The sequence below is a fragment of the Nycticebus coucang genome, chromosome 9 (assembly GCF_027406575.1).
Source record: "Nycticebus coucang isolate mNycCou1 chromosome 9, mNycCou1.pri, whole genome shotgun sequence".
NCBI lineage: Eukaryota > Metazoa > Chordata > Mammalia > Primates > Lorisidae > Nycticebus > Nycticebus coucang.
In genome coordinates this window covers 8,959,567-8,972,391 of record NC_069788.1, presented here as the reverse complement: position 1 = coordinate 8,972,391, position 12,825 = coordinate 8,959,567, and the positions used below count along the sequence as shown (strand labels likewise).

Sequence of the window (12,825 nt, the reverse complement as noted above, 5' to 3'; positions counted from 1 at the left end):
CTATTACTAAATTAGGACATTGGTCTTCATATATATACTTGCTTGCAAATTTTCCATAATATATTTTGAGAAGTACATGTTTTTTCTTTCTTTTTTTTTTTTGTAGAGACAGAGTCTCATTTTATTGCCCTCAGTAGAGGGCTGTGGTGTCACAGCTCACAGCAACCTCCAACTTCCAGGCTCAGGCAACTATCTTGCCTCAGCCTCTGGAGTAGCTGGGACTAGGTACATGTTTTTTCTTAAGGCTGTAAATATTGATGCATTAAAATAAAGCGATAGGACACTTAGAGACTGATCTATAGAGATCACTGAATACATCAGATTTGTTATTATCTCTTAATTATTATTATTTTTTTTTTTTTAGAGACAGAGCCTCACTTTGTCACCCTTGGTAGAGTACCGTGGTGTCACAACTCACAGCAACCTCAAACTCTTGGGCTTAAGCGATTCTCTTGCCTCAGCCTCCCAAGTAGCTGGGACTATAGGCGCCTGCCACAACGCCTGGCTATTTTTTTGTTGCAATTTCGCTGGGGCTGAGTTTGAACCCACCACCCTCGGCAAATGGGGCCAGTGCCCTACTCACTGAGCCAGAGGTGCCGCCCGTATTATCATTTAATTTTAAAAATCCATGATATACTGGATTGTTATTGCAACTGAGTTTACAGTTGTCAAGATGTGGAAGCAACCCAAGTGTCCACTGGGTTGGTATTCCATGGTATACATGTACCACAGTTTATTACCCATGAATGGATTCCATTCACTGTGGTGTGTACACCATGGAATACTATTGAGCCTTAACAAAATGGAGACTTTCCATCTTTTGTATTAACCTGGAGAGAGTTGGAGAATATTCTCTTTAGGAAAGTATCACAAGAATGGAAAAGCAAGTATCCAGTGTACTCAATACTAGTAAGTAGCCCATAGACAATCTAATACATACTCACATAAGAGAAAAACTCAAGTTGGGAGGAGGGGGAGAGGAAAAGAGAGGAGGAAGGGAGATACATGGCACAGCTCTTGAGTGTGGGATGCCACATCAAGGACTCTACCTAACAAAGGCAAGCATTGTAATTAATGGTTTGTACCCTCATACTAATGTGAGATTTAAAAATTTTTTAAATTAACAATTTTTATGTAATTAAATCCATATTTTTGTGTAATTAAATCTTTTTATTACCCTGTCATACTTTACTGTAATAGAGAAATTTAACATTAAATAAAATTTCTGTTACGAAGTTTTTAAGGTTTTTAAGTCAGATTGGGTTATAATTAATAAACATTTGATCTAAAAAGTATATTCTAAAAATATTCTACAAATAATTACAATTAAGCTTATTGTGTGAAGTAATATTGGAAACATTTTTAAAAATGAATGAGGCTGGTGTTTTCCTGTTTTCATTCAGTTCATGTATTCATGAATACATTTATTTATTTATTTATCTATTTTTTAGAGACAGAGTCTTATTTTATCACCCTCGGTAGAGTGCTGTAGTGTCACAGCTCGCAGCAACCTCCAGTTCTTGGGCTTAGGCAATTCTCTTGCCTCAGCCTCCCGAGTAGCTGGGACTACAGACACCTGACACAATGCCCAGCTAATTTTTTGTTGCAGTTTGGCCAGGGCCAGGTTTGAACCCTCCAACCTTGGTATATGGGGCTGGCGCCTTAACCACTTAGCCACAGGTACTGCCTGAATTTATTGCCTGAGTGAAACTTTCAGAGCAATTTTTTTTTGATACATAAGTATTTATGGGGTAATTTTCAAACTTTTTTTTAGATAAAAGTGCTGAGAAATCTTAGTCACCTAATAAATAGATGAATATGGAAGTAGTTTTGCTATGGTATTATCATTTAGTTCTTTCCTTTTGAATTAAATGCCAAAAATGACACAGTAATTGTATGAAAGGAATTCTTATAACCCTGACTGGAGTGCAGCCATTTTAGAAAACCTTGTCAGAAACCGGCAATCCCCTCCACAGACTTCCTGGAATGCCTCAAGACCAGAGTTCCTGGAAACACTCTCCCCATATCCTGCCGGGTACTAAAGATACCCTGCACTGCACTAGGAGAGTGAGCTGGGGCAGTACTCCAGGCTCACCGCTCCATTTCAGCTATACTGATGAGGCTGACCTGACACCTAGTCAGTCTCCATTCTCCTTTTTCCCCCTCTGTTAAAGTCTTTCCTTGTCCCTGAACTGGCCTCCTTTCCTTTCTTGCAAACCCGCATCCCCTTGTATGCCAGAACTTCTCAGTAATCATACATTAAAAATTAAAAATAATTTGTAATCTAGTCTTTAGAGGCCCAGTGTGACTCAATGCCTGTAATCCCAGCACTCTGGGAGACCAGGGTGGGCGGGGCGGTCGAGTTCAAGACCAGCCTGAGCTAGAGCAAGACCCCTCTCTAAAAAACAGCCAGGCGTTGTGGCGGGCACCTGTAGTAGTCCCAGCTACTTGGGAGGCTGAGGCAAGAGAATTGTTTAAGCCCAAGAGTCTGGGGTTGCTGTGAGCTACGACACCACGGCTCTCTGTTGGGGGAGTGGGGTGAGACTGGATCTCAAAAAAAAAAAATCTAGTCTTTTGAGTTACTGGCTTTGTTATTCTGGGGAAATGCACTTAAAAAAAAAAAAAAAAACTTTGCCAAGATTTGAATGGCTAGTAAGTTATACTTTTTACTGACACCACTGCACTGTAGCCAGGCAATTGAGCAAGACCCTGTCTCAAAACAAAAATTAAAAAAGCAAAAGCAAAATAAAAGAAACAGTTCCTGAATTGGTTACCAAGTATTTATATTAAAATAACGTAAGGTGGCTCGGTGCCCATAGCTTAGTCATTAGGGTGCCAGCCACATACACCATGGCTGGTGGGTTTGAACCCAGCCTGGGTCTGCTAAACAACAATGACAACTACAAAAAAAAAAAAAAAAAAAAAAAATGGCTGGGCGTTGTGGCAGGCACCAATAGTCCCAGCTACTTGAGAGGCTGAGGCAAGAGAATCACTTAAGCCCAAGATTTCGAGGTTGCTGTGAGCTGTGATGCCTGGCACTGTACCTAGGGCAACATAATTTCTCAAAAAAAAGAAAGAAAAATTATTGCGTGGCTATATATTGTTCTTTGTATTGCAAATTCCAGGAATTGAAGGTAATGAGCAGGGCTACAATTTGCTGCATTTTAGGTGATTTATCAGCTAGATAGCAAACTATGGGCATGGAAGAAAAGAAAAAACAAAATGCCTTTGAAAGTTGTCTCCAAGCATGGCTTGGTATAAGACTGAGGTCCTGTATACATGTCTCTCTAAGCCTGATAGATTTTGCTTACCTTGGTTTATTATTATGTAGGCCCATTTTAGGGTCATTAGGATAGCCCTTAGCTATTATCTCTGTAGGTATTGCTTTTCCAGATTATTCTTTCTGGGCCTCCTAGTAGACATAGTCTTAATATTCACTAATTGAGCAAGTATGTATTGAGTGCACTATTCTAGGTGCTGGAGCAAAACTGATAGTTTTTTTGGTTGTTTTTCCTATAGAACCTAAATTCTAGTAATTTGCTGATTACTTAATGAATGTTATAGGGAATGGTTTTGACATTTTTAAATGCTAGAAAAAGCAATCAAAAGAATACTATTTTGGGCGGCGCCTGTGGCTCAAGGAGTAGGGAGGGCGCCGGCCCCATGTGCCGGAGGTGGTGGGTTCAAACCAGCCCCAGCCAAAAACCGCAAAAAAAAAAGAAAGAATACTATTTCATGACATGTGAAGATTATATGAAATTCAAAATTTGTGTCCATAACTAAAGTTTCCCTGGAAAATGGCCAGGCTCGTTTGTCTGTGTGTTGTCTGTGGCTGCTTTTGTGCTACAATAGATTTGCGTATTTGAGCAGAGTAGATAAAACAGACTATGCGACCAACAAAGCCTAAAACATCTCTAGCCCTTTCCAAAAAACATTTACTTATTTCCTATGTCTTTGTTTACACTATGTAAATATAGGCCATGGATTAATATCCAGTTGAGAGAAACACACAGTAACCCCCCAACCCCCATCCTTGAGGGCTACATTCTAGGACCCCAAGTGAACTCCTTAAACCTTGGGTAGGTAGTACATACACTATAGATTGGGATGAGGAATTGTGGAACCATTGTATCAACAAAGTAGCTATCGCCATGCTTTCTAATTAGGTTGCCAGAATGTGAGAGCTTTTGCTCTGTATACTACTCCTGGCTTCATCATATGCCCCACAGCATTGCCATATAGTTTCAAAGTTAATTTGTTTATTCATGTTTTATGCTCTAGGGCCTTATTTGCACTTTTATGAATTAGTATATATTTCTCTTGCCTGAATGTTATTCTCAGTCTCAGAAAAATTCAATGATTTAGCAAAACTTTTATAAACAATCTCAGTACCTATTGATAGGAGAATGGTTAAATTAAAATATTTTCAGACCACGGTTGACCATGGTTAACTGAAACCACAGAAAGCAAAACCACAGATAAGCTTTTATGTAGCATTTTTGTGTGGGTAGTATATTATAGTAGTTAATAAAAATATCCAATTCTACGCCTGCTAATAACTATCACTTTATAGAATTGTTGTGAGAGTTTCATGAGACTGTAATTTACGTAGTGCATGGCACTAGCTTTTTTTCATACATAGCTACATTTTGTTATCATTATCACACAGTGTTATTGGATCTTTGTAAACTGGGGTTCATTTGCAAATTTAGTTGCAGATCTGATGTTAGAAGACCCCTGATTATAGTTGGTTTTCCGGTAGTGTGATCTGGTTTTGAACAGATGGATTGATCTTTTCAGAGTAGTTCTCCTGGTGCTATGCTTACATGCCTGGAAAACGATCTTAAGCTGGTAGGAGGCAGTTTACAGTTTAGGAATCTTCAGACTGAATATGTTATCTTGATTTTAGGAGTACTGTACTCTATGAGATAAGTAGCCACACAGTTTTTTGCTTCTTTGTACCTCTTTCCTCCCAGTAAATTTAAAGTAGATTCATAAGATAGGAGCATAAATAAAATGATGGAAAACAATTAGAAGAGTAGTAAATGTGCCAGGTCTCAAATAACTCATATGTTGTGTTTTACTTCAACAATCGCCTGTGAATTTTCTGTAAGCTAGAATTGTATCCTATAATTTTGTAATTGTGTGAAAAGAATTTTCATAAATTTATACTCTTAATGTGCTGCTGTGTAGTGATTTTTTTTTCCCTAGAGCTACATTCTAAGTGTAATATGGTAGGGACTCTTTTTCTAAGGAAACTTGATGATACAATAAATTATGTTTTTCATGAAATGCATAGTTATCTGAAAAAGCTAGAAGTTGTATTTTTGTGGCGTGAAGTATATATAGCTTTTGATAGCAACCTATGGGCAACAGAACTGGGAAATTTAAGACTTTGACGATCTGTATCTTCTTGCTTTGGGTTGATTTGGGTTGTCAATAGCTATGCCCAAATGCGTCCTCAAAAAAAAATTTGGAAAATTTGTAATCACTTATACAGAAACTTGGTTGAATTACCTGTTATGTACCTATCTATATATTTGGATAGATAATTTTGGCTTAAACAATTCTTAAGAGGAAAGATTAATTTGCACATCAATGTAAAGACATTTTTAGTATTTCAGATATATTTTATTGATTTATGAGATATTCTGTGCCTTAATGGTTTTAAGCCTTCATTGAAGTAACATTGTTTTCACCCTTTGTTAAGAACCACCATTTATATTTCTACAAACAGCACTATAAAGATTCCTCTTGCAATGTAGTATATAGGAAAGCATGCGTTTTGGAGTCAGACCAATCTGTCTTTTCATCCATTTACTTAGTTTGGGAAAGTTACTTTGCTTTTTAAGCTCAATGGTCTTTAAAACATAGGGATACAATTGTTACAAAGTTTAAATGCCATATGGTGGGCTTTCTCTTTGAAGATACCTGTGTTTCTAACTGGGAACTAATAGTTACTGACTTCCTACTTGTATGTCCATTCTTGGGCCAGGCAATTTGTATGTGATGTCTTTGTTAATGCATGTAATAACCACATGGTTACAGGGAAAGTTACTTGGCTAGCTGTGACGTTTGCTATACCACAGTAGTAACAGTCCATTTCCTGTTAAAAAAAAAAAAGTGTCACCAAACCCAGAAGTGATTATATTCTCTTCCTAAGGGTGATAAAGTAGTGATAGCCCCATTAGCTTTATCTCTTATAGTTCAGTTCCTATTTTCAGTTTTTTCTCCAGATATTTGATCATGTTATCTTATTTCTTTATGAGCCTCATTATGAATGATAGATACTACATATGAAAAATGGCTTCATTTGTGGCTTAGGATAATCTCTTACTCTAGAGAGGATGTACATTTACTTTAGTCCTAATGACCAGTAGCACTACTAATCTCAGATTACCTCAGTCCATGGGTTCTCACATGTGATTCTCTGATCAGCACATCAGTGTCAACTGGGGATTTGTTAGGTTATTAAGTATGAAATGTCCTGTTTCCTTAATTACTAAGTTTGACAGATGATCTCTCTTGACATTTCACTTTGGCACTTTTATTTTTATTGTGAGGTACTTCCTCATTCTTTCAAACACACATTTTAGTTTGCAATTATCCTTCAGATTTTTTGTAGAGCAATTTTTGTGAAGCCATGAATGTGAGTTTTGTATAGAACAAGGGCAACACAGAGTACCAGCAAAGTGTGTAGGAAAGATGTGCCTGATGAACATACAGTGTGTTCATGGTTTAAAAAGTTCTCTTCTGGTGGTTTTAATCTTGAAAATGAGCCATGTGGGCAACCTGAGACCAAGGTGGATAATGATGAGCTGAAGTGGAAATGAATCCATCTCTACCTGTGTGTGAATTAGCAACAAGGTTTGATGTTACTAACATATTGCACCCTTTGAAGCATATCAGCAATGTAAAGAAGTTGGACTAATGGGTTCTGCATGAAATTAAGTGAGCATCAGAAGATAACTGTCTGAAAGCTTGCCTTTTCTTTGCTGTCACAACATAAAGCCAAACCATTTCTGTACTGTGTTGTGATATGTGATGAAAAATTGATTCTTTTTTTTTTTTTTTTTTTAATTTAAATTTTTTTTTTTTGCAGTTTTTGGCCAGGGCTGGGTTTGAACCTGCCACCTCCCATATATGGGGCTGGCGCACCACTCCTTTGAGCCACAGGTGTTACCCAAAAAAATTGATTGTTTTTGATAATTGCAAGGATTCAACAGAATGGTTGGATAAAGGCAAAGTGCCGAAAGATAGTTCTAAATTAAATATTCATCAAAGAAAGCTAGTGGTGTCTATTGGTGGTCCAGCACTGAAATTATTATCCATGGCAGCTTCATGAAACCAGGTCAGTGCAACCAGTTGTAAGATAGAGAGTATGCTTGTGATTATGCACCCAAGCTTGGTCCATAGAGACCGGCCAGTCGTCTGGCAAGACCGTGCCCAAGTACATGTTGCACAAATAGTGCTTCTAAAGCTATAGAGGCTGGAGTTGGAGGCTCTCTGTTATCCGTGTATTCATCAGACTTTGCACCTAATGCAACTAATACCATTTCTTGTAAGAAAAAATACTCAGTTTTCAACAAGTTGTGGACACCTTTCATGATTTCATCTCCAGGCTTCTTTGCTGCTGGCATAAACAAGCTACTGTTGAGATGGCAAAACTGTACAGATAATTTAGGCACATACTTTTATTATTGTACTGCTTCTTGCTTGAGACACAAGCTAAACTTATGATTCAAAATAATACATTTCATATTTGATTACTAATAGATGTGCAAGTTCTCGGGCCTACCTGGGAACTACTGAATCAGAAAAAAAATGCAAGGGTGGGACATAACAATTTGTTGTAACAAATCATCCAGGTAATTCTGATATATTCTATAATTTGATAACCGCCTTAAGCCAGCTAGGAAGTGAAATGATTAGAAGCTGAATTTCAGCCTGTGAGTACTATAATAGTTCTCATTCATCCTTATTTGAAGACTATAATCCTAATAAAAAATTTTTAATTTTTTTTTTCCCCCCAAGACAGTCTCACTCTGTTGCCCTGGGTTGGGTGCCATGGCATCATGGCTCACAGCAACCTCAAATTCCTGGTCTCGAACAGTCCTCCTGCTTCACCCTCCGGAGTAGCTGGGATTACAGATACTTGCCACAATGCTTGACTAGTTTTTTCTATTTTTAGTAGAGACTAAAAGGTCTTGCTCTTGCTCAGGCTGATCTTGAACTCCTGAGCTCAAGCAGGTTTTGAACTTCTGAGCTCAAGCAATCCACCCGCCTCGGCCTCCCAGAGTACTAGGATTACAGGCATGAGCCACCATGCCTGACATAAATTTTTTTTTTTTTTTTTATCTATAAAGGTTTTATTGTGCACAGAGGGAAGGGGGTTTCAGTCCTTCTTGGCAGCTGCTTTCCTCATGGCGGCCAGGATGTTGCTCAGCTCCTCCCGCTTCCTTTTAGCACGGATGTGTGTCCCCACTCTTTTCTTGATGAACTTGAGGGCCCGTTTGTCCTTGGAGACCTTGAGCAGCTCCATGGCACGCCGCTCATACGGGGCAAAGCCACACACTTCTCGGATCATGTCCCGCACGAACTTTGTGTGTTTGGTTAGGCGCCCGCGACGGCGGCTGTGCCTCGGTTTGCTCACGTTCTTGGTCACCTTGTGGCCCTTGTTGAGACCCACGGCCATGGGGTAGCGCAGAGCCATGGCTGCAACAACAGCGGGAAACTCCAATGGCGGCCGTGGCGGAAGGCTGACATAAATTTTTTAATTAAAAAAATTTTTTTGAGACTCTTGCTCAAGCTGGCCTCAAACTTCTGGGCTCAAGTGATCTTCTCACCTCCAAGACTACAGGTGCATGCCTCTGCACCTGGCTCCTCAAATGTTAGGTGTTTATGAGGCCTTCTGTATTTGGTGGGTCTAGGACTCCACTCTTGTTTCCCTAGCTATTTGAGTCTATTGGAAGTTTGATTCAGTTTCTCAGCCCCTTAGTTAGCATCCTCTGGAATCAACAGGTGCATCATGGGAAAGTAGCTTCAAATTTGGACTTAGCCCTCTGACCTTGTTCCTCATAGTCTGTTACCTCACAAGACAGTAGGAAATAAACCCTTGAAAGAAAGAGGAGGAGATAAACAGTTTGTTAAAAACAGATTGATTTGGGCGGCGCCTGTGGCTCAGTGAGTAGGGCGCCGGCCCCATATGCCGAGGGTGGCGGGTTCAAACCCAGCCCCGGCCAAACTGCAACAACAACAACAAAAATAGCTGGGCGTTGTGGCGGGCGCCTGTAGTCCCGGCTGCTCTGGAGGCTGAGGCAAGAGAATCGCGTAAGCCCAAGAGTTAGAGGTTGCTGTGAGCCGTGTGACGCCACGGCACTCTACCCGTTTTGTGAGACTCTGTCTCTACAAAAAAAAAACAACAAAAAAACAAAAAACAGATTGATTTTTGGATTATGGCATGTAGATGTGCCAACAAATGAGAATGGTGTTGGTGTTATGAAGTCTCTTCATAGGAGGACTTCTTTTTTTTTTTTTAGTTGTTTTGCTTTTGTTTTTGTTTTTGAGCACACTATGGCATTTCTATAGAACAGCGATTGTTGACCTGTGGGTTGCGACCCCTTTTTAACAATGAAAATACATTGTGGCATTAGGAAGGTTGAGAACCACTGCTATAAAATTAACTGGGGAAAGGGAGCCTGGTGCCTGTAGTCTCAGCTACTCAGAAGGTTGAGGAAGAAGGATTGCTTGAGGCCAGGAGGTGGAAGCTGTGATGTGCTGTTTATGCCAGTGAATAGCCACTGCACTCCAACCTGGGCAACATAATGAGAAACCCTCTCCAAAGAATTTTTTTAAATTATATTAATTCAAAAAATATATATCTGGAGAAAAAGTTAATTTATTTTTCTATTTTCTTTTTTTTTTTTGGTCGGGGCTGGGTTTGAACCCGCCACCTCCAGCATATGGGACCGGCGCCCTACTCCTTGAGCCACAGGCGCCGCCCTATTCTGCTATTTTCTTATAAAAGAGTAAATAATGTTAAGCTGTTTTTCAAATATAAAATTAAAGTAGATAAGAATGATTTTTAAAAGTGTTTTGGGGAAATTGTCACTAAGAACTGAAGAACTTTTGTCTTAAAGATTCTGAAGTCACCTTTCAAATGTCTCGTGTAATGAATGCAACAAAGGCAGGTTTCTTTGTTGAGAAGACTTTAAGGGGGCATCCTGTTATACTGTGATCTCCCCAACGTGACTGTTATTATTTGGACCTATAAATGTATGAAGACATTATTTCAGTTTTTGTGTTTATATAGAAACATTCTTGTTAAGGCAAAAGTCCTTAGAAAAAGCACAAGTCGAAATGACATCTAATTGCCATATTTGGTAGTATTGTTCTCCAGATAGCAACAAGGACTGTTAAGCTGAAGAAATGCTTATTTTTCATTGTCTGGAGAAAACTGTGCTAAGATTCGCTGCCCTAATTTTATAAGATATCTTTGGAGAGATTTACATGAAAAGAAAATAATGTAATAGGCCTCCATGTTTGTCCTTAGAAGAAAAGTATCACAGTTGAACTGTCTTAGATCCATGCCTGTGCCACCCTTCTGCCTCATCCCTAGTAGCGCTACATATTTACTGCCTTTTTATAAACGGATTTTCAAATAGTTGTTGATAGATCATCATATTACGGCATTTATTGACTCTTTAACATTTATGGATCTTTTTTACAGTTAAATCGTCGATCTGAAATTCTTGCTACTAGTTCTGGTGATTTCATCTTGAAGACATATGTAAGACGAAACAAGACTGACAGTTTTAAAACTTTGAAAGGCAACCCAATGGGACTTAACATGTTGAGCAACAATAAGAAATTGAGGTATAGGTGCTTCACCACACATTCCTACAGAAAAGATAAAGAAAGGGTTTGACACCAAAAGCTAACTGCCTTTTTGACCAATAGGCCCAACTTTTGACATTGTTTTGAAATTGTCAGTAGGGACTAGAGATAGGATAGTTCCTGTGTGTGGGTTTTTTGTGGTTTTTTTTTTTTTTTTTTTGCTTTGAGTCTTTGGGTGTAAGATTGATTGCAGTGATTTCTTTGTTCTGAATAAAACATATGGAAGAAACATTTCAGTAGGCTGGGATCTCATGAGTTTGCTTTCATATAGTTAGTAGAATCTCAGTTATAATATGAAAAGTAAGCAGATGACACCATAAGGCAGGTAGTCATCTTAGGAGATGTTAGGATTATGTCCACAAGGAACTTTTTTTTAAAATAAAGATTTCTTATTATTCCTCTTCTCTTACAGATATAACTCGCCTTCTCTAGTGGTTGACGTAGTGAACCACTGCTACTGATAGGATTGGTCTATTAGTAACACCCCAAGAATAAGGTTGAAATTACTATTTTATGTGTCAAATTATACATAGACAACTGGATACATAAAGGCTAAGTAACTGTCGAGTCAGTGGCAGAATTAGAAGTAGACGTTAAGACTCCTGATCTATGTTATTCTACTATTCTCCTGTATTGTTTTCGAGTTAGATTAGAAACATTTATTTTAAAGACAAATGTAGGAAGTGGAGAATTGCTAATGGACAATTTAACATGGCTAATTGCATTTATCTGTAAACCTTTTTTTGTTTGTGATAAAGATTTTTCTGTGCTTAGATTTTAAAGATTTGTTTCGTAAGTGTGTAATTTTTACCTGGTCAAATTATTTTTTGTTTTTTAAATCTGCAGTGAAAACACACAAAATGCAACGGTATGTTCTGGAACTGTAGTTCATGGTAGACGTTTTCAGCATGCTCATCCACAGATAAAAACAGCAGCCCAAAGGTAAGGATTCTACTTGTCTTTGCTGAGTATGTACATACTATTCTCTTTAATGAAGTTTTTCACTATTTTTTTCCCTTTGTGAAACTTTACTGTTACCACTGTCTGTAAAGAGATGTATCTCTGAAATACCTTATGACCTGGAATTTTATATCTGCTTTTCAATTAATCACATCTTATAAAGACTTTTTAAGTAAGAGCCGTTCTCTCGCATTACAATTTAGAAGATTTAAGAAGATATTTAAATTAAATGGATTCTTAACATTGACTTTACAGTGTTTAACTAAGGTGTCTTCAGCTGGTAGTTTAGCCCTAAAGACAACACTATAGTAAGTAAGGTTTACAGGATTTCATAATATCAAAACAAATCACATTGTTAGTTTTAAATGTGTGAGAAAATGTTTATTTTAGTAGTTCTAGTTAGATCCAGGAGTTTGTTCTCATTGGTCTTGAAAGTACTGCTTAAACCTTGAAATAATGAAAGTAACAGTTAGGGAAAGCTTGGCATTTTAAATGCTTTTGATGACTATTTAGAACCACTTTTGGAATGTTATATTTCCTTTTAGTTTGACTCAAGTTCTTTAGCTCCAGCTGTTGCAGAATCCATTTATTGCATTATAAATAGTTTTTTTATAACTTATAAGATTTAAAGATTTGGTGTATATTTTAGATGCTATTCTTCATTCTTTTCATACGTCCCATTTAGGCTGTTTGTTCAGAAAATATGCCTTTAACTTTTTTTTAACTTTAGGAACCCTTGCTATATATGCTACTTATATGGATTTGTTATTACATAGTTTTTTGGCTTAAAAACCTTAAATTTCTCTGATACTTTTAAGGTGATAAACCTTTCTTTTGCTTAAATATATGTGTTTTGTCGTAGTTTTCACATAAAGTACTTGAAAAATTCAAAACTTTAAAAGGACAGAAAGAGAAATTACTGCACATAACAACAATTTGCTTGCTCTGTCACAAGGTCCACAAACAAGT

General features: G+C 37.9%; 2 protein-coding genes across 8 annotated transcripts in view; one reads left to right on the top strand and one right to left on the bottom strand.

Annotated features, from left to right (window-relative positions):
* The window catches only part of SENP6 (SUMO specific peptidase 6), a 108,898-nt gene that overhangs the window by 24,984 nt on the left and 71,089 nt on the right, over positions 1–12,825 (top strand). For 5 of the 7 annotated variants that reach the window (XM_053602840.1, XM_053602839.1, XM_053602842.1 and 2 more), the window contains 2 exons: positions 10,730–10,875; positions 11,743–11,838. In XM_053602840.1, coding sequence (XP_053458815.1) covers positions 10,730–10,875; positions 11,743–11,838 — 242 coding nt within the window. Of the gene's footprint in view, positions 1–10,729; positions 10,876–11,742; positions 11,839–12,825 lie in introns of those variants that run through there. The other 2 variants (XM_053602843.1, XM_053602844.1) reach the window with 2 other exon arrangements.
* On the bottom strand, positions 8,381–8,771 carry LOC128594229 (60S ribosomal protein L36-like). Its single transcript, XM_053602847.1, has one exon. It carries the CDS (start codon positions 8,711–8,713, stop codon positions 8,396–8,398), a length of 318 nt encoding a protein of 105 aa, XP_053458822.1. The 5' UTR covers positions 8,714–8,771; the 3' UTR covers positions 8,381–8,395.